At 43.1% G+C, this 22,481-nt stretch overlaps 1 protein-coding gene across 1 annotated transcript in view; it reads left to right on the forward strand.

The window, feature by feature from the left end:
• Window positions 1-22,481, forward strand: part of LOC124155286 (zinc finger SWIM domain-containing protein 5-like) — a 202,410-nt gene that overhangs the window by 159,133 nt on the left and 20,796 nt on the right. Inside the window, exon 2 of the mRNA XM_046529003.1 lies at window positions 20,005-20,203. Coding sequence (XP_046384959.1) covers window positions 20,005-20,203 — 199 coding nt within the window. The remainder of the gene's footprint in view (window positions 1-20,004; window positions 20,204-22,481) is intronic.

Below are 22,481 nucleotides of genomic sequence, written 5' to 3' on the forward strand. Positions count from 1 at the left end.
GAAATACGTAGGTGTGAAAAGATTAGCTGATAGGAGAACTGAGTGGAGAGCTGCGTCAAACCAATCCTAGGATTGTTGACCAGTGATGATGATGATGTATATATTTATGACCCTGTGGTGTGCTTGTAGGGATAGTCATGCTTGCTGATGGTTGGTAACCCCCTGCCTGCCAAACAACCTAGGAGTGGCTGGCATGGTATGCATGATGCAGATGTGAGGAGGTCGTATCTCGTTGGCCTCCGCGAGCGGCCGCATGCGCCCAAAAAATCTCATCACAGCAAGGCAGGAAGGGCACGGGATAGTCGCACGAGACCCAGTCGGATAAAGAATCCCGTCTGTATAAAAAATAATAAAAAAAAACAAAATTTTCCCGACCAGCGGCTGGTCCTCCCTCTCTCTGTATCTCTCTCACGGAGTCAGCCGCCGAGAATATTCAGCATCGGCCGGAGCGACCGGTCTATCCCCTTTAAAGTCAAGGCTATCACCGCCGCCCACCCTCCCCTCCCCTCCCTTCCCCTCCTCTGCCCTCTCACTTTTTTAAAGGGGATGGAGCACTCGCAAAGACCAAGAGATTACGCTGTTCCCCATCGCGCCGTAAGATTGCGTGCGCTCTCCGATCTTCTCTTTTTTTCTTGTCGAAAGTAAATGTGTTAAAAAAAGGTTCCGAAGAAGACTTAAATATGGTTGCGTATTAATTGTTAAATCTAGCGTGCTCAACGCGTGCGCTCATTGTGTATTTTTAAAATTATATTATTGTTTATGAAAGAATCCCATGTGCTCATTACGCTCCCGGTTTTGCTGTTATTTTTTTATCAAAGCTCTTTTTCATGACCCATATTTCGTCTTACCGCGAGTATTTTCGGAAACTTTTGTCTTTTTCGTATTTATGCCTTTTATGCCGTGGATACTTGCTTTTGAATTTCTATTGGCCCTACGTCAATGTAAATAAGCATTCAGAGTCATTTTTTGTCGAGTCATGTCTCGTAGAATGGTGGGTAGATTGACTGAATTTTCGCGAATCGCGATTAATCATTCTGCACTCCAGCAGTGTTTTTTCCATCCAAATATTTGATTTTATCTCGAGTAATATTAAAAAGTGTATTTTATTTTACGTCCGCTTTGTCCTAAATCGTTTCTCTCCGTACGGAGATATGTATTACATATATACTGCACTACCAATTTATTTTCTCAAGCAAAATAATATGAATAATGGAGGCGTTCGAGATGTGAGTCTCGGGTAGAATGAAGGAGGTTAAGTGGACGAAGAGGATGAGGAACGACGAAGTGCTGGACATGGTGGGCGAGGAGAGGCAGCTTCTAGATGAATGATCTCCTCTTCTGCGGTAGAATGCTTTAATAAAAACTGAATTATAACTTCTTAAATGTCCCACTATGTTTAATAATAGTATAATGAACTATCAAAGACTCAATTTTAGCCTTATTGTGTAATGACACCAAAATCTGTGTTCTTGGTGGGTTTTGTGCGAAAAAAATGGAATAGAACCGGATTTTCTGTTTGTAAATATCTGACGAAAAGCAATCACCTTAAGGAAATCGTACGAAATTGAATTCAAAATAAATTTGGAGTATATACAACAGATCAATTAATTCATGACCGACTAATTTGCGTGCCGACTTTTTTCTGTAAATATGCCACAGTGCCTTGGAGTCCCACTAAACGTATTTAATCATAATCGAGTATTATGCGTGAGTGTGAATTTCATTATTGTTCAAGAGTCCGGCATGACGATGGCTTCGTGTCTTGAAAGACGTGTGGAGCACTGAGTGAGCCAAAGGGAAAACCAAGCCCTCTGTTTCCAATTATGAGGTTCTTTTTGACATCCCCCAATCCTCTTTCGTACAAAAAAATGAGGGCCTGCGCAGTTGGCGCTCTGGGGGAGTCGCTCATCGCAGACAGCCACCACCATCCCTCTACCCCCTACCCCCTCTCCCCCTGGTGGCCAAATCTGGGTAGCATGGTTTTACGTTCGAGGAAGGGGTGCTTTTGTTTGAGAAAAAATTGAGCGAGTAGAATAAATACTTCGGGGCAGTTGATCTTTAAGAAAGAGTGTGATCTAGCTTAGAGAGAAACGGTCTCTTTTACGCTTTTTGTCGCATTGGAATTGGTCGCTCGCATCTCCCGTCTCGTCTACATATGTTTAAAATTCCAAATTGCCGAAATACGGTGTTCCTATTGTCAACCTTAAACTCTGCGATAATAATATGGAATGAAAAACCGGACGGCGTTATTAACTGTAAAACTATAAATCAATTCAAAATAAAAATGTACGTTTATTTACTTGAAAAATACAATTGTAATTAACTCATTGTAAAACCATATATTAATAATTTTGTAAAACTATATTTTCACTTTTTTCTTTTGTCTTTCGCTGCCGAGACTTATTGTGTATTATGTATTATGTTCCATAGGACATAGGTCCTAGGATATTAAAAATTTATTATTATTATACATGCTAACTCGTTAGCCCACTCAAAAGGCGTGTGGCAATAAATAGAAAATGTTCGTACGAAGTTCCGTCTAGCATTTATTAAAGTCCTTTATGGTTCGGGGGAAAAACGAATTCCCAAATCTATCCGTTCAGCAAAATATCTTTCTCTCAATTTTTCGTTTCTGTCGGACCTGGAAAAATAGTGAGGTTCTCGTATCTCTCCGTATTCTCCGTGTCGCTCTTAAAGATATCCAATTTAGATTGCTCAAGAACCTAAGCCTAAGCGTGTTCCTCCTCGTAGAGTGCCTTCCACCCACACTGAGTCCACGTTCAAATTCCGACTAAGGTGGATATATTCTGGAGACTGCCCGATCCCTGCTTTATTGCTTTGCGGGAGACTTCGAGTACAACTCTCCGTCCGTCGGATGGGACGTTTAGCCGTGGTCCCCGTGGCGCCTTTCGTTGAGAGCAGGCTAATCCCTAATCTTCCGTCTTGGCGCAAATGACCACGGCGGGGAGGATTATCCTGAATTTTCGAGTGAAAATGACCACATACGGAGAGCTGTTGGATCTTTTAATGAACCGTTCAATGAATCATATTTATTTCTCGAGGCAACAACGATGACACGATGAAAGTGAACCATATCCATGGGAGTGGTTCTTTTGAATGAGCAGTTGCGCTCGTGCGCCATAGGTGGTCTTCTGTTTAACTCACAAACAAAATCCGTACTTAGGTAAGTTTGTGACGTCATCAGGATTCATGCCAAAATTCGGAAATAAAGAATCTACATTTACATAGTCACAAGCAAGCCACATCTAGGATGATTGGCAGTGGGTAATTATACACCAACATGCAGCATGCTATGGAAGCGCAACATGCATACCACACGGTCATAAAATGTCACGCATTTAACAAAAAAAAATACGTGCACATTCACGCGAAGACAAAACTTGCCAACGCTCAGTAATCTACATCGACATAATACCCTGCGAGCCACCTCTAGGGTGTTTGGCAGGGGGTGATCAACCACCAGCATGCAGCAACCAATTGGACTCCAACATGCGCACCACACGGTCCACAAAACGTCACGCTACTAACAAATTATACTACCGTATGCTGTTAGAAATAATAATAAAATTAAGAAACATGCATTAAGTTTTACATAGGTTATTAGGCAAGATGACTGCGCTCGAGCGGCTAGTTCAAAAGAAAGTTCGCCATCATCATCTCCACTGATCTTCCTCAGATCTCGAAACGACGAAAACATGGATGGTCTTCGAATGGACTCAATTCAGGCTTAGCTACCCAAGAGTACTTCTATAAAGGCTAACCATCGGAAACACATTCAGTACGTACAATGCTTAAATTCACGTCCTATTCTGCCGATCGATTTGAAATCTTTGGCAGACTCTCGTTGCGTCGTCGTCTAGCAAAATCATGCTGGTGATTGATCACCCCCTGCCAAACACCCTAGAGGTGGCTCGCAGGGTATTATGTAGATGTAGATAGATGTAGATGTAGGCTACACTACAAGTCATGCAATCTATTTATGAGTTCTATCGCTGGCGTTATAATCTCTTATTGATTGTAGAAAAAATGTCATTCTGAACCTGTCTGCTCTACAATCTATCTCTCTTATTTTATTCATATGATCTGATCTGCCAAACACCCTAGAGGTGGCTCGCAGGGTATTATGTAGATGAAGATAGATGTAGATGTAGGCTACACTACAAGTCATGCAATCTATTTATGAGTTCTATCGCTGGCGTTATAATCTCTTATTGATCGTGGAAAAAATGTCATTCTGAACCTGTCTGCTCTACAATCTATCTCTCTTATTTTATTTATATGATCTGATCTTACGTGGTATGTTGGCGTCCGTAAGAAATCGCTTACTTCGTTAGAAAAGACACTGCTCTTGAATTTATCTAAAATGTTTAGTCTACTTTTCAATCTACATACTTAGCGTACCTACTCAGTAATTCTTATAGCTAATCTTTGCAAGGTTAGAATAAAAGGAAAAACTAAAAACATGACGCTCCATCGCAAATGTTGAAAATAAATGGATGCGGGCGCTTTTGAAAATCGATCGAAAATGTGCCCAGTAAATAAATCGAGATTCTACGGAGTGGGGCCCTCTTTTCGTGGTCCTCTAGCGACGGAATTTCGTACTGCTGCGGACGCACCTTCATCTCACGAGCGACGAGCATACCGCGTCGAAAGCAAGATGACTGCGCTCGAGCGGCTAGTTCAAAAGAAAGTTCGCCATCATCATCTCCACTGATCTTCCTCAGATCTCGAAACGACGAAAACATGGATGGTCTTCGAATGGACTCAATTCAGGCTTAGCTACCCAAGAGGACTTCTATAAAGGCTAACCATCGGAAACACATTCAGTAGGTACGTACAATGCTTAAATTCACGTCCTATTCTGCCGATCGATTTGAAATCTTTGGCAGACTCTCGTTGCGTCGTCGTCTAGCAAAATCATTCAGACTCCTGTATTTCTATCGCCTTGCTGCAATGTGAAGTCGTAATCTGGCGAATAAATAGTGAAGTAAATTTTTATTTTACAAGGCTCTTCAATTTTTAATATATATTTCATTAAACTTCACGTGTTGATTTTTGTGGCAATAATCACAAAGAGGTGTTACTAGTGGTTTTAGCCGAAACCACACTCGTGTTATGAGTATATATTACGTTGCCTTACTGAATATTCCTTGCGATATCCAGGGAATTTTTAGCATATCGGTTAATAATGTCCTCGTACTTGCGTCTTGATTAATGAACTCAAAGGATTAGGTGAAGAAACTGCGGGGAAAATTGATATATGTTCTAAAATGTAGTCAATTCACTCAATGGCCATTCATTTTCTCTCAATATGGCCAACTGAGCTATACTTTGAGCCTTTTGTGTTTCAGCTTCAGGTGCGCCACCTGTTTACTTCCATCTCCATGGAAATCGCGATAGCGGAGAGGGTAAACAATGAGTCACAACGTAACTCTAATTGTAAGCAATAAATAGCTTGTGTTGACGACGCGGAAGAACAAAATGCGATCGCATCTCGGACTTCTTAGGAGAGGCCTTGCAGCAGAGTAGATCGACAGGATAGTCCAGGTAGATACCTCCCTCCTCCGGCTCTGAAAAGCTGAGGCCGCGCGCACCATTGTGTTCCGAACGAAACTCGAATTATAAGGGGCCCGAAATGGTTGGTTCCAGAAATTGGATATGGAAGGAACCGACGAAGCGTCCGTCTCCTCTTCTTTCCACCTCAACAGCGGCGGCAGCGGTGAGTGAGGTTCTCTTTCCGTTCTGGCCTCGGGCAAGAGCTGTGGGAAACGAACTGAGCACGGAACGCTGAAGGATATGTTCAGTCCAGTACCCGGTTGGAGGAAGGAGATACATACAAACAAGAGCTCTGCGGCGCGGTTGAGCGGTAGCCGAAGGATAAGGCAGGCAACATTACTGCGTTACTAACGAATATAGCCGATACCGTGTCGAGAGATTGAAAAAGTTGGCTAGTTATATCCTTGATGATAATAGATTATATTCGAAGCCTCGTGCCTCTTGTTATTCGGTTGTCCTATAAAGTTAATTGGAGTGAAGATTAAATAACAATAATAAAAAAATCGAACTTTTGAAAACCCTTTGGGATTATACCCCTTCCGAAAACGCAAAACACCAAGTCCCCAAAACTGCCCTTATACCCTCCCATATTCCCTCCCCCACTTAAGCAAGCCGTAGATATGCCATGATCACAACGAGAATTTTGAACGCCTGAAACTACAAATAGCCAAGAAACTCTCAGTAGACAGCCATAACAGCTGGGAACTTGAGACCAAATAATAGCCGCGAAATTTCAGCGTAGCTTAGCGTATAATAAAAAAATGAAATATGACTTCAATTTTCAACTCAAAATAAACGAAGTTAACACTTCAACTCAGCTGTATTCTCTGACATGGTAACGGTCACGTGATTTGATTTCACTGTCTTGCCCGCGTGCGCAGAAGCAAAGCATCGCTCTTCCCCATCCTCTCGACGGGGTGCAACACTCCAGCAGTGAGGGCTCTGGAAGATTTCCTATCCGCTCTCCGGGGACGAGCTCGCTGGGAAGCGAACTGGGCGGAAGGTGGAGCCGTGGAGGGTCGTTCTGTTTGTCGGCGGACGACGAGTGAATGTGTTTCGTGCGTGCGTGTGTATCGAGAGGGGCGGGGGAGGGGGCGTTAACGGAGAGCGGAGGGGGGGGGGAGGCTAGTGGGATGGGCAGGTTCTTTAAACGACCCATTCCCCTCCAAACAATCTGCTGAAGGCGCTATCCCCTTTAAAACTCCTCTTCCCTCCCGAGTGGTCGGTGGGAAGGGAGCGATGTGGCAACGCCGCAGAGGAAGTGACTTTGCGCGCGGGGAAGGTATTTGGGCGTGGGGTGGTGGTGTTGGATGGGCTTTTTGGTCTTTTGTGGGGGAGGGGGGCGTCGGGGGTGCGGGGGAGGAGATGTGCTCTTCTTTATTCCTGAAGGGGGGCAGAGGAGGCGTGCAGAAGGAGACTGGTGGTTGCGGCGGCGGCCCTGGCTTCTTCTGCCGCCCCCGGTGGAGGTCGGAGGCTATGTCGACGGCCACCCGCCCGCTCCCGGGGCCCTTGCTGCCCTCTCACTGGGTGTTGCTAAGCGCTCGACGCTCACAAGCTCGGGAAGAACTGGGAGACTCTGTTCTCCATCTGCAACTACGGCGTGGTGTCCAAGGAAATTTGGAGGCATTGTCGACGGCCGCCCAACACTCTTGTTCGTCCCATAGGCACAACAATGTGTGTTGCTACGCGCGCAAAGTTCACTAGATCGTTAAGACTTCGAGATCCTCAATAGTAGTCGATCGATTATTCGATTTTTATCAATCCGTAACTAGCTTGGTATCCAAGAAAATTCACCAGTTTTTCTGTGCATGTGGTTCGTCATCATTAATTTCTGGGATCCGCAGATGGGTTCGACGCAGCTTTCCACCTATTTCTCCTATCGGCTTATCTTATAACGCCTACGTAATTCTTATGTTCTGCATCCTTCATCAGCAGCTCCTAACTCAACGTTGGCCTTTCTTTGCCATTTGTCCTTCAACGATTGTTCTAATCTGACCGTCTCGTCGTGTCTGCTGTTGTGCGATTAAGTTTTTCTCTCTTCTTCCCAAGGTTTCCGAAAGTCATCTATCCTATTCTTCTTAAAACTTCGCACTTCTTATGCGATCTATTCATTTTATCTTCATCGTTCTTTTGAAGCAACACATTTCGAATGCACTCTTTTTAAACATTATGAATAGAATATCAACGTAATGTAACCTTGATCTCATTATATTCGAGATAGAAGAGGTTGCGTCGCAAACGAAAACAGAGAGGACGTCAATGTGGTCCCAGCTCGTAATAATATTTGTTATGTCGTCCCTTCCACCGCGTGACATCACTGCGCACGCGCATTGCCGTGTCCAAATGTAATTGTTGGTGGAATGTGTCGCCCGCGTTCTCTCATTGGCCATCCCTTCTCTTGCAGCGTGATATTCTCCAACGCCACACCCACGCATCTATCTATTCTCAAGACACATCCGCAACGCATTCGATTTCCTACGTGTTTTATATCTGAAAAAAATTTAACTGCACTTTATTTCGAGTCAATTCACGTGTAATTTGCGTTTTCATTGAGGAGAATATGGTATACCAATTGCGACACATTTGTTTAACATCTTATCGAACCAAAAAATTGACTGGCGCTGAATATCGTTATTGTAAGGAGTATAGTTAGTCAAACAATGCTATCTTCTTCTGGTAAATATTTTCGGAATAACATTCCAGTTTAACACTATATTTTGCGGCTCAACGTTTTCCAGAATTATTGATTTTTTGGCTATTTTTGAAGGAATGAATGAATGAATTTATTACTCCAACCTTGAATGTACACTTTGTTTTAGCAACACCAAATTAATGGAGCTTTAGGTAGCTTCAATGGTTAAAATAAAAAACCAGCATGGAAGCTACCATCTCAAAAATTAAATTCAAGGTAGGGCAGAAAACAAAAAGGAAGTATACATAATTTTTTGAAACATTATCATTATGAAACATAAATGTGACAATAACTTACAATAAACAAGAACAAAGTATAATATATGGACAGAACAAAATAAATTTCTTTTTCCTCCTTTCATAAAAATATACTTTTTTTACTTTAGCCGTGTCAAATCGCATATTCTAAGACCGGATCTGGTGCTGGCTCCCCCACGCCTTCTCTCCTTCGTGTATGTGTCCGTCCATTCCCTCCTCTCTCTCTCTCTCTTCTCCCGGCATGCCTAGTGTGCACACTTTGACGATCTCCGTTATCGCGGGACACTGTTAAGGGGGTGGGGGTGTTGGAGGAGGGAGGGAGGTTGACAGCAACTCGGCCGGCCGGCCAACCCACCAATCGGGACACGCAAAGTGCAGCTGCGACGTAGACAGAAAGAGGACCCATCTCTCTCTGCAAAGGAGGACTCATCTCATCTTTTCTTCGCTTCTCTTTGGAATGGTGCCCCAGCACTGAGGAGACGGAGATTGAGGGCCCTTTTTCAGCCTCCGTCCGTCCGCGAGGGCCTCCTGTGACAGCCCTTGCTGTAGAAAGCTTCGAAATTCCACAATGTACAAGTGTCGTCCTTCCTGTGAACCACCGATCCGTGAGGATTAACGCGCCTCTCTTTGCTCCAATGCCTTGAGCTTTGTCCCATCTCGTTTGGCATTAGGGAGTATGGATTTGGGCGGCTAAATTTTGGGTAGCCAACCCAAAAGAGAACATGAACTGGGACATCCCAGAATCATCTAGAGTTCTCTACATAACTCTCTCATATAATTATAAAGCGTGTTTTATCGGAAATCCAGAAGACTCGAGGACATCCTAACGCAGGTGTTGCCATCTCCTGGGTGCGAAACCAGTGACAATCAAGAGATGTATGGAATGAATTCAACCAATTATGAACGAAGCACTTAACACTCCACATCGCTGACGTTCTCGTCCGATTGTGTGTTGTCGGAAGTTATTTTGAATATTGGTTGTCGGAGAAAAGCATTTTTCTCGCCCTTTAAGTATATGAGGCAACCTTTTTGTTTTAGTCGTTGATAAAGTTGGGGTATTTTTTTTTCGTGGCTTATTGATGGCTGTTCGTAGCCTCAGAGATGTACTTGCCCGAAGATCCGAATTTTTAAGGAACCCTTCGTGTATGGTGGAATAATTCCTCGTGCCATTTTGATCCTTTTGACAATCTTAAAAGGGACACGTTGATGGAAAAAGACGCAGGGAAAGACCACGACTCCAGTTAGTAGACCAAATAAAGAAGGATGTTGGACGCAAAAGCTACGAAGAGGAAATGATGAGGGTGGCGTGGAAACGAGAAGAATGGACTATTCATTGCTGCTGACAACCAAACTTAGGATTGAATACCAGAGGATTTTCCTGGAGAAATTTCTAAGATCTTCCCCGCAAATATTAAATTTTTTTAAAGTAATTGTTTCCCAAAACTTGATTGATGCTCATTAGATATTTTTCATTGTAAATTGTGTTGTTAGGTTCAAGTTTCATTTGTTAGTTGTATGGTATTCGTATGAGTGGGTTTTTGTATGCTGTAGATAGGTTTATTTTCTATACCTTTACTCCTAGCTCTTAGTTATGTAGGCTTTTCATTAATATGTTTTAATCAATACAAATGTAATTCTGTTAAGAAACCCAGAAATGTATGACGTAATGTTAGAACCACAATATATTTCCATAAGGGCTCAAAACAATAAAGGCTCGGTGGAACTTTGTTAGAGCATGTTCCATTTATTTCTTAATGGCTGGTGCCTTTTTCTCCTCCTGTCACACGCCGTTTCAGGCGGCTTACGGGGTAGTATGTACATCTACATAATACCCTGCGAGCCACATCTAGGGTGTTAGGCAGGGGGTGATCAATCACCAGAATGCAGCATGCAATTGGACTCCCACATGCACACCACACGGTCCAACAAACGTCACGTATACTAACTAATTATACTACCATATGCTGATAGAAATAATAATAAAATTAAGAAACATGCATTAAGTTTTACATAGGTTAGTAGGCTACACTACAAGTCATGCAATCTATTTATGAGTTTTATCGCTGTCGTTATAATCTCTTATTGATCGTGGAAAAAAAGACATTCTGAATCTTTCTGTTCTACAATCTATCTCTCTTATTTTATGACCTGATCTTCCGTAGTATATTGGCGTCCGTAAGATATGGTTAACCTCGTTTGAAAAGACACTGCCCTTGAATTTATCTATAAGGTTTAGTCTACTTTTCAATCTACGGTCCGACAGAGATTCCCATCCGAGTTTATCTAAGAGGTCAGTTACACTATCAGGATTATCGTATCGACCTTTCACATACCTGGCAGCTCTTCTTTTTAGATCGCAATGTTATAACTTTTTCCAGGAATCACACCCCTTACTCTACTCCGTCTCTGGTTTTTCATTGCGGAATGTCTCTGCAACAATGCGAAAGTCTTTCGCGACCGTGGTTCTAGGGTGCAAGCGGGCACTTCTTGATTGCGTCTGAACCCCGTCCCGTCCGTCTGTGTGTTGTGTCCGCGGAAGTCCAGCCCGAGTGTCCGGCCGGTGGTCAAGGGGGAGGCTGTTCACTCACTCGTGTACGTGCGTGCATGCATAAATAAGCGCGTATTTATAAACACGACGAGGGGGGAGGGGGCGGAGGAGTCGGGGAGGCGGCGTTGCCAAGTCGCAGTCAAGGTCGCGAGGCCGTGAGGAAGGAGAGAGAGGCAGCGGGAGAGGCGGCGGGTCTCGTTCGAAGGCACGCAGACGCCGTCGTGACGTGTGATTGGTCGGTGGAGTGGGCAAGTGAGGGAGTGGCTCTCTTTTTTTTAATCTTCAGTTACATCAGTCGAAGATGGCAATGAACTTGAAATATTGTGTGATCGCTAAGTGTAGAGATCAATATGTCACTTATACCTCCGCCTCTATCCATTTCGTTGCGAGCCTGGTATGGTATGTTATTTGTACTCCAGGGAGGAATGCGGTGGATTGGCCACTTAAATGTCACGCAGCAGATACTTGGGAAACGTAAAGGAAGGAAAAATTGATGGATAAGTCCGCAGAGGAAGACCAAAAGACAAGTTCCTCGTGCAGATCGTCAGGGTGGTGAAAGAACCACATCTACCTGCGAGCCACCCCCAGGGAGCTTGGGAACTAGTTTGAGATGGGTAGAAATGGAGGGCGGCAGTACATCAATCTTAAGATTGCAATAAGTACTATATATGCTATGATATTGATATTGTATTAATGGAAGGCGACTGAAGACTTAGTCTGTTTTTGGCACAGGAAATGGTAGGTGGTGGTGGAGGGAAACCCGACGTCGGCATTAGCCTACTCCCAACGAAAGGCGCCCAGAGGACCACGGCTTAGCGTCACATTCGACGGACGGAGCACTGGCCTTGAGTTGCCCTCATGAAAGTACTGAATAGCACCTGAGAAACCCATACAATCGCTGGGATTTGAACCCGGTTCGACGGGTAGTGAAGCCAACGCACCTAACCCCACACTAACCCGATCCCCGCCGTTTCGATACGATTCTCATACGATCGAGATAGAGTCCTGTTTTCTCTGCTGATCCTTATTATTAATGGCAGTGCTTGAAGTGAGGCTTGAAGCGATTCCGAACTTCCTTTCGTCGACGACAGCATTGCCATCTTGAAGTACGAAATTTCAATGTGTCCTCTCTCTCTCTCTTTTCTGTGTTCGTAAGATACTTAGAGTACAGCCTGAGTCCTCCGTGAGTTCGTATCCGGTTTGACCTCCTGGTGTCATCAGAATGTTGTCGATATCCTGTTTCGTACACTTCTCCCGAGCATGAGCGATCAGTCTTTCGAAATTATTTTTCCGAAGGAATCCATTAAGTGAAATTGAACGTGCCTCAGTTTAATACCCTTCTGATCTGGTAGATGTATTCTGAAAGACTCGTAATGAAATATCTCATTGTCTGCACTTCGGGGGCATCAAGAAATATTTTAATGCACACAATGCAAACATATTTTTACAGCTTATTAATCTAAAAACAATTTATGCTCCTTTTCTTTCTCGCATATATTGTATTTCATTTGTTTGAAGAGCTGTTCTTGTTCACTCAATAAAGAGACATGCTCACGAACTGGTTTTTTTTTAGGAAGAAAACTTCCTCCGCCATTTTGTTTACCTCCGGATACTCCATGGTGATAGGACATAATGTATTCCTTGCGTGTTCCGCAAAGTTCCGAGCGCCGGAAGCCATGCCTCTTCTGCAACTAGAGTTGCTGTCGTGTGAGGCTATTAATGTAGAGGGCCCTCCCTTCGAGTCGAGGCCGGGACTGTAGAGGAACAGAAGACTAAAGCCGCGCGCTTCCCGTCAGCCACCTGTATTCAATACACCGCAACGCGTGCCCCATTCCCTCCTCATGCATTGACGCTAAACTCTTTTCCGTTTTCAATTTTGTTTCCTTATACGCTCAGAGGAAGTGGCCCTGCTTAGGCCGTTTTTTCCTTTCGCGTAGAAAAGCGGAAACCGCACCTGCTCCACTCTGCCTTGTCTTTCTTTTCGTCCTCCCCTCTCTCTCTAACCGTGGGCTGTCATCTAACGCCCTCTCTCAGCGAAATTCCGAAATAGAATAAAACTCGCTTATAACGATCACACAATGTAACGAAATCCCGCCTTTAACGAGACGAGGTCGCGGTCCCTTGGACATGTCCCATGATCACCAGTGTTAATTCCCCCGCATGTAGCGACTACGGATGGTGTGAAATCCCCGATGTTATGAACTATCTTTCTTCCCTTAGGGGATGATTTGCTCTTTTATAAATAAATAACGGCTATCTTCGCTACTAACCCGTTCCTTGCCTTGCGTGAGAAACTCGCTCATAATGATCACGCATGTAACGAAATTCCACCCATAACGAGGTGAGTTTCCGGTCCTTTGGACTTTCCTACGATCGCCAATGTTAATATCACGGCATGTAATGGGTTCGGATGATACGAAATCCCCGCCGCTACGAACTACGCTTTGAGGAATTATTTCCTCTTTTATGAAGAAATTACGGCCATCTTCGCTACCTACCTTATCATCAGTTGTTCTCACGAGTGGCCATCACCACATAGTTCTGCTAGTTATCTAAAAAAAATTCCCTTCACAGCCGTTTGATGGAAAGGGTGGGATGATGTTTAACTGTTATGGATCTGTTAAAATATAGACGATTTACTTAATATTAGCTAATTATTTTTTTCCTTATCTTGACCTCGTTTAATTCATGTTGAAATAGTTCTTGGAGTGTAGGTCAACGTATGTTATGCAAAAAAGTTTTAGCCAACGTTTCTGTTTACTTCTGACTATCATCAGGGCTTAGCCTTGCACATATTTATTGATATTTCCCATATTTATTAATAAATATGTGCAAAGCTAATGATAGTTTAAAATAAACAGAAACGTTGGCTAAAACTTTTTTGCATAACATACGTTGACCTACACTCCAAGAACAATTTTAACTTAATATTAGCAGGAAATGTGATGTAGAGGGCAAAATCCTTTATTGTGGATGTTATGCGATCTCGTTTATGTAAAAATAGAACGAAGTCTCCCTGAAATTCGTTGTAAGCGAGTTTTACGGTGCGAATCGTCATTGGAGGCGACCGCCGAGATGAGAGTCATTGCCGCACGTGTATTAATGGCCTTCCGATTCCGATGTATTCCGCTTGCCCCGTAGCCGCCCGCCCTAAACCAACAGCACGCAGTCGGTCGCGCAGCCCCCGTGCGGGACGGCACGCGGGGAGCGTGACAATGAAGCACGCAACACGAACTCGAGTCTCCGAGTGAAACGGAAATGGAAGGGAGAGGACGCGTTTTAAATATTTATCGGCCATGCGTTCATTTAAATGCGAAGCCATTCTGTCTTGGACGGTTCAAGAGTGGCCAGCGGTTGTCCATGAGGTTAACGCTCCCAGAGAACGTTTGCGATTGCTCTCGTAAATGATAAGTCAAGAAAACGAATGCGAATGCTTGTTTCTCATTTTTCTTCTTCGCGTCGGTCTTAATTTTCCTTCAAGTACTTAATATACGTTCTTTCTCTGCGTAGCGGTCGCCATGGTGCGCGATTTTGTCGCAATTTTCCTGCGAGTTCAGTGGTCTACGGCTGAAAACGCAGTCATCGTGCTGGTTTGCCTAGCTTTCCTCCAACATTTTTTAGCTCTTTACGAATATCGACTTATATTTCATGCCAATATCGCTCCATGATATGAGCCGGCTATTAACACGGGACCCAAATGTTTACCCGTTCTGGCAACTGCCCTAGCAGTGGTGCCGATTCCATGGGACCTGAGGGGGCCCGAGTCCCCTCAAAAATTCGTTATGGGTGTGAGGAAAAAATGTGTCAGGCTTGTCGATTTTTCCCGGGGCAAGATCCCCGGTTTGGGCCCCCAATATTTTTTGTAAGTCGGCACCCCTGTGCCCTAGATACATCTTCTGAGGATACCACTAGACCAGGGGCACCTATCCTCTGACTCTCTATTTTAACATACTTGTCATAATATTTGCCTATAACCGACGCTGATTATCTTGCCTCATTGCGTTGTCGGAGGTATTGATTGTGCGTGGGAAGGTAGTGACGTCAGAGTGACAGTGGGTACTTTTCCTCATGACTGTGCCTCTCAGCTCTTGCAAGAATGCCATCTTATAATTAGAGCGTCTTCTCTCCCTCCACCTTCCGCTGGGGTGGGATTCCTTCCTCTCCATCACGGAGCAGGATGTTGACTGACTGCAGCGCCTCTGTCGCATGATCGGAGATGACGGGAGGCAGGAGGGGAGGGGGCGATGGAGGTGGGGGGGCTTCCCCCCCCTCTTTCCCGCCCCCCATAACGAGATCCGTCCGCTATAGCTGCGGTCGAGCGGCGTCACGAAAACAAAAGGGGAAGTGACGTAGAGGGGGGGGAGGGGAGAGTGAATGGACGAACAGCTGAGGGCGAGACATTCACGTGCAGAAGGGAGGGGGGGGAGGAGGAAATACGGAAAGCGGCAGTGACAGTGACTTCTGTACATATAACTCGAGGGTGTTTGGCGGGGGGGCACACCTAACCCCACACAGTTTGACTTTTTTTGTTGACGGGGGAAAAAATGTCCCCCTCGTGATGGCTGATCTTAATTGTTGGGGTAGATAACTATTAAAGTTTTGAGGCTCACATATTCGAAATAAAATTCCTGTAGCAATTTCATTTACCCGGGCGATTTCCACTTAATGCTGGTCATCAAAATATCTCGCAAAGTCGTTACAAACGGCGCCATATCATACTGATGATGAATTAGCCAACGATTTCATTTGAATACGGTCACGGGACTAAGCATGGACTTTTTTCCACGATACGATGCTTTACAACTCCGTATTCGGGGATTCAAAGGATCATTTTTGTACATCAAAATCATCTCCGAAAGGAAATAATTCAGGCTCTAGAGGAATGCAGCCACATTCTCCCCCACTGAAGTTAAGATCCGAAGTTACGATCTTAGCTATTTTGAAAGAATACTTTTTGAAATGTCGCTAAAATTTCTTCTTGAAAAACATCTCCACAATCTCGCGCGTAATCGCGTTGTTATCACAATGTCAACAGCGGCTTTTTTCTCAAATTTGTTTCCATTTATTTGCAATAATGCTCATGCAGTGTTTTGTTTAAACGATCGTGCTTAAAGAGCACGGGTACTTCTCGGAAAGAATCGATGCTTGTCGACTTATTAACGCTTTAGGCTAGATTTTGGCTTGATTGTGGTTTAATTCCTGCGCGTGTCATTTCCGGCTCGAAACCTATCTGACCCACGACGAAGTATTCGGAACGTATCCTGTTCGAAAGTCGCGGATTATTTCTATGAATAAAAATAGAAAGCTTGGCTGTTTTGTGTGTTTGTCAGTCTTTCTTACCATCATAAATTAATGTACTGACTTATCGCTATCGTTATAAAAAAAAGTTGTGCAAACTAAGATGTTTTTTCAGTTTGCTAGAAATCATCTGAAGTGGAGAGAAATATACACTATGCAATGACGAATATGTGATTCAAATTTTGATTCTATTCTAGCCAAATCTTCCAATGGGAGTTGAATTATTGATTTTATATGCTCTTTTAAAATTATTTTTAATTCATGATATTTTCTCGGATGTATGCCTGATCGATTTATTATAATGCCTGCACCTAATTTTTCTCCGCGTTTATATTTAGCTTGATTATTTTTAGCACGTTTCCCTGCCAATAGTGCAATCCAATTTACAACATGGAACTGGAGATATTATTTTAACTAATAGGATTCACAAATGGATTTCCTTTCTCTCTGCTGTGCAGTACTGAAGGCCTGTGCAATATACTACAATTAAATTCACAACACTTTTACGAGTATGACCGTAATCTATCCAACCCTTATGAACGAGTAGGACTCCTTGATATTAGAGTTTAATAATGTTCGTATTTTCTGCCTGTTGACACGAATTTATGTTCGGCGCTGTAAACTATTTTCCAATATTTTGGATGGTGTTCTGATCTCTTTATCACATTCAAAAGCTACCATCAATTTTTTTCGCGAAAATTCCCATTCGCCAAAGTATGCCGTGTGGTATAAAAAGTTACGATCTCAAGCTGCGTCGCGGAATTCAGCTAGCTGTTTCACAGTGCTTAGCGAACGCGTTCGTGAAGGTAGTCGCCATTGCTTGGAATGCATCCACTAGAATGTATCCCGTGCAACGCCTAATATTAATTAATTTTCTTTGGTGATAATCGCGAAATAGTTTTCTGTCAATTGTGCCCTTCTTACAGAGGCATGCGAGTTTCATCTTTTGCTGACTGTTGGGTAGCATGGTCGCGTCACCCTTTACATTTCACAAGTGAAGATAATGGCTGGGATAGCTACGTCGTCAATTATTTTGCAGATGATTCGTTTTTGCGCGCGACTCAGAATTCGAGAAATGGACATATTGCATTTGCCTTTAAATTACGGTCGTTCGCTGCGGCTAGTGTCGTAAGACTCTTCTACTCACACTTCTGTTGAGGCGACCATAGTTCGTTAGTAAATAGAACCCTAAATTCCTCAGACATGAATTGTTCTTTTTACTGATTGACATCACTTATGATTTGACGTCATTGTCGGTAAGCCGGATTGTTGTTAATTTAAATGAGTTATTGGTGGTCTTTACTGCGTTCAGTTGTTCGAACAAGTTACGAAATCACATAAATTTCAACTACTTTCCAGTTTGTACGGATTTTATTGGTAGCTTTTTTATCTTATCTGTGTGGATCAGATGGTGTGAAGATTTATTTTGTAGCGAGTTTTGAATTCCCAATACTTAATTATTGGCTTGTGTGAGACATCTGATTTTAGTGAATCTAATGATATTAAATGCCGACCTTCCGTTATGTTTTTGTCCTATTTTGTGCAAGTGTTTTTTAATTTTACCGCTCATGAGCAGATCTCCGTTGACACGAAGGAGGCTGGCATTTGGTAATTGATGTTATGCATATGGGTGAATATCAATCACGATACCTTGTCATGCTCTATCTTCTTGGAATGCCAAAAGAGAGTTCGAGCTATCCAATGAGTGTTTGCGAAAACTTGAAGACTATATGACTTAGCCAGGCCTCACCTTGAGTGCGAAGCGAGCATATGAGATCCGTTGTAGGAAGAATTAGACATTGAACTGACTGGAACACAAAGAAAATCTGCGTGTTCCGTCAAGGCAGCTGCAAGCGCTCCATTTACTTTACGCAAATCAGGCTAGGAGTGGCTAGAGGATAGGAGCTAGGCTTAATTTGCCCGAGCAATTAAAAATAGATATCTTTCAGGGCGACTTGGAAGGCATCATCGTAGAACCTGACTATGTTCTCAGGTCCGACAGATACGATACATTGGGTAAGATATTTTGGCGAACATGTGAAGAAATTCCTTTTTCAGTGTCTTTCCTCTCGACATATTGATTTATACATCCAATAAAAATATCGAGTGTATGTCGTCAGTTTGGGTGATTGAAAAATCATTCTTTGGTAACGTCTCGAAATGTAATGAATTCCACCTTCAAGGATTAGAGCATGTTACGTGAGTGCATCACTACTGCTAACTCATATTGGTATGGATCCTCCAACAGCTAATGTAAGTGGAATAAATACAATAACACAAATTAAAACACTTAAGCGTGATGTTTCCAGGAATCATCAAAAATTCGTTTTTCTCCCGAACAACGGAGGGCTCAAATTAATGCCAGGTGGGACTCTATACGGGGCCTTCTCAATTTCATTTTGGTGTCCTAAAAACCCCCAATCACATGTCTACTGAGACGGTTCGCGGGGATACATGTAGATGTAAATTTTAAACGTTGTCCCTTTCATCTTTCGCGGACGTCGATGCTTCCACCTACCGGTAGTTCCGCGATGCAGGGTTCTTCTGCTCTTGGCAGACTCGTGCGGTCGTATTTTTTTTCTCTTCTCGCCTGAAGGTATGGAGTCGGCCATTTTGTCGACGTTCCTCCTCTCCCGGAAATTCCTCCGAGGAGGGCGCCATACCGCCACTCAGTGGCGCCTCCGCCCTCGGCACCAGAATCTACCCCACCCCCTCCTCCACTTACACACGTTAACTGCGGCCTCGTGCGTCTGAGAAGCGCCGTGCCGCGGAGGCCGAGGAACTGCCGCTGTCTCTCCACGTAGCCGCCCCATAACCCTCTGCGAATTTCATGTGTCGATCTACGTTTATACCTGGGGCGTGCATTAGTGGGGGCTAGTGATAGAAAAATGTCGATCAATATATCGATTTTTCGAGCAATCGTTTTTTAATCGAAATGAAAAGCTCGACTCTTCGACAAAAAATTGAAATTCGAACTAAAAGATCGATTAATCGAAATAATCGAAGGTCCTTTTTTTGATCAAAATAGTTCGTACAAAAAAGGTTCATTATTCATTCAAAAAATAATAAAAATAGTCATTTGAATAGTAGAAAAAAACACTACTCAGAATACACGATTGAATTAATGATCGTAATAATTGACAATTACATCCATATTAATGCTGAGGGATAATCGCTTGGTGCCATTCGGTTCAACTAAAATTTTGAAGGAAGATCAATTGATTGAAATGCTCTCTCGATGATCGAAGGCGTGCCTTTCCAATTTTACCGGCCTAAGAAAAGTCTAAGTTTTTCCTGGATATACACAATTACTTATACTACTTATTACTTCTTTCACTCGGGACGGATAACGTTATCATAGGCCGATGGTGACTGTGTGTGGATGGATGCTAATTGTGTGATCAAACTAAATGGTCATGATCGACGTTGAAAAATCGAGTTTGGATCGAAATTCGATTGTTCGAATTCTTATAGGTATATTGTTATTGTTTGAACAGAAGTTGTTATTTGACTATAATGTGACTTTGCTCTTTTGGGCAAAAGCAGAGATTAAAAAAAAAACTTCATTAATTCATCCGTAAGTGTCCGAAATGTTGTTAACCTTTTTTTTTCTCCTCTCTGTTTTTTATCAGGCTTCCATTTGAGCGGAGTGGTGACGGCTGCCTCGAAGGGGCAGTCGCCGGCAGCGAGCGCTGCGGCGGCCCAGGCGCCGGCGCCCGCCGCCCCCGCTGCGGCGCCGCCCGCCAACGCCTCCTCCTCGTCGTCGTCCTCCTCAACGTCGCCATCTTCCGAGACGCAGCGGAAGTACAAAGTCTCGCTCAGCTTCGAAAGGTATGTGTGCCTCCTTCCTTCCTACCTCTTGTACTCTCCTGCCCTTCCTCGCCCTACCCAGAGTAAATAAATCGCCCTGCTTTGCCCCTCGACCCGCACCACCGCCCTCGGCGCCTCTGCATTCCCTCCTCTCCTCGAGGACTCCCTCCGGCGTGTGAGTAGTTCTGTGGGTCGCTCACAGAGGACTCCCCCGATCTCTCTCTCTCGAGCGCCGCGGCGGCGGGATTTGGAACCCCAACTTAAAGGGGATAATCCGAGAAGATGCCTCTCTGCCCTCGTTCTAATTAGTCCTTATCCTTTCTCGGATGCGTTTGATTTTTTCTAAAAAGTAGTGATACTATGAGTAATGATTGATTATAGTATTTTATGGTGTAAATATATGTGTTTGTTAATAATTCAGTACGTCGGCGTAGGTACTTTATTGTTTCTGGAATGAATTAGAAATTTTCAAGAAGATATTTGTAAATTGTGATATAACTAAGCAATATTGTACGATTTCATTATTTTATTTTGTAAATAGAGTACAATTTTGTCTGCTGAAATCGTGTTTTCGTGAACATTTCAGTACTTCGGAATGTATCCAGTTCTTGAGGATCCTAGTGATTATGAGGTTTGAATTGGAAATAGGAAATTAAGAGTTAATTGGAAATAGGAAATTAAGTGTAATTAATTGAAAATTGGTATTACCGGTAATACCCATATTTTTCATTGAAATATTTTAGTAACATTGAAACAATCGTCGGAATATATTTTATAATCGTGGAAAAATGCAACTTTATTTTTTATGTTGCTGCTGGAAAATGATGAAATGGATCGAAAGTTAGTGATAGGCGTTTGATGAATGAGTATTGGTTTTATAAGTTCAGCAGAATTAGTCAGTTTATTGCCCTTTTTTAGTTTAGTTTTTTAGTTACTTTATATTAGTAGTTTTCATTTCATGAAATCGCTTGAAATCGGTTTATGAATGAATATATACCTAAAAATAAATGTTACACCTGTCTTTGATGGGAAATAAAACTGAAATTATTAAAATTGTTTAACTTTAGAACGATTGATGGAAAAAATAGTAATAAATATAAATTAAGATTAACGTTGAAATAAGCTTCACAGTTTCGGGTCTTCATGGGAAAAAAATTAGCGTTTACTGGACGCCATCTATCATTCTTTTGCAGAAATAAAAGTGCGAACTGCCGCGCATAAGGTGTTGAACTGAGTTGGGCTATTTCTTAGCCGCATCGATTTCTTTTCCGGAGTTCTATTTTCTATTTCATATAATATCCACATTATTTTTCATTCCGAGTTTTCCTCTTCCACGATTCACGGTCAAGTGGAGTGCATAGGGGAGGCCCAAATCCATCCCATGGAAGGCTTATTCCCGTTGACACTTCGGTTGCATTTTAATCGGCTTCCAAAAATGTCCGCGTCGCTGTGATGAGTGCAATGCGATCCACTTTTTTCCATTATTTTGCATAATAAAGAATGTAATTGCTAGGAATAGCATTGAAAAATTATGAATTTGATATATAAAATCATTATGTGTGTAAATATCGGTGAGCACCCCTATTTATACCTTACTTCCCCGTAAAACTCGGATCACTTCTTCCGTCAGCGACGCGTGTGGTGACTTTTGTAAACCCATTTAAATGCGCGGCGGGTGATAATATACATTTAGGGGCCTGCTTGAGGATCCTCTTGTTTAATATCCGTGTTCACGGTTACGACAGTAACAAAGCATGGTTGCTAAGCGCATGGAAAACTGAGAATACGACATTGCGCATTTCACAGTTCCACGCTAATATTCCCGCTAGTTCGAAATCGACCAAAACGCGCGCAAATTTCACCCGATTCCTCGATATGAACATAGCGATTGAAGTACAGGTAGTGAAATCTCACGCTAAGTGTTCCGCACGGACGATTTATTGCTAATTTTGTCAATGCGTCGGCCTTGACGTGATCATTAATTTGAAATATATGCATGGAGAAGAATGGAGAGGGTGAAATGGACGGAGAGGAAAAGGAACGACGAAGTGCTGGACATGGTGGGTGAGGAGAGGCAGCTTTTAGATGAGATACGGAGGAGACAGAAGGTATGGATGGAGTTAGTGCTTAGCGGGGAGGGGATGTTGAAAATGGTGTTAGAGGGTAGAATGTTAGGGAAACGAGGGAGGGGAAGGAAAAGAATAGGATTTTTAGATAGATTGAAAGGGATTAGGCCTTACAGTGAATTAAAGAAGGCAGTGCTGGAAGGAAAGGGGGGCTTCCATATCACTTCTTAAAC

This window comes from Ischnura elegans, chromosome 3 (assembly GCF_921293095.1).
Source record: "Ischnura elegans chromosome 3, ioIscEleg1.1, whole genome shotgun sequence".
NCBI classification, from domain to species: domain Eukaryota; kingdom Metazoa; phylum Arthropoda; class Insecta; order Odonata; family Coenagrionidae; genus Ischnura; species Ischnura elegans.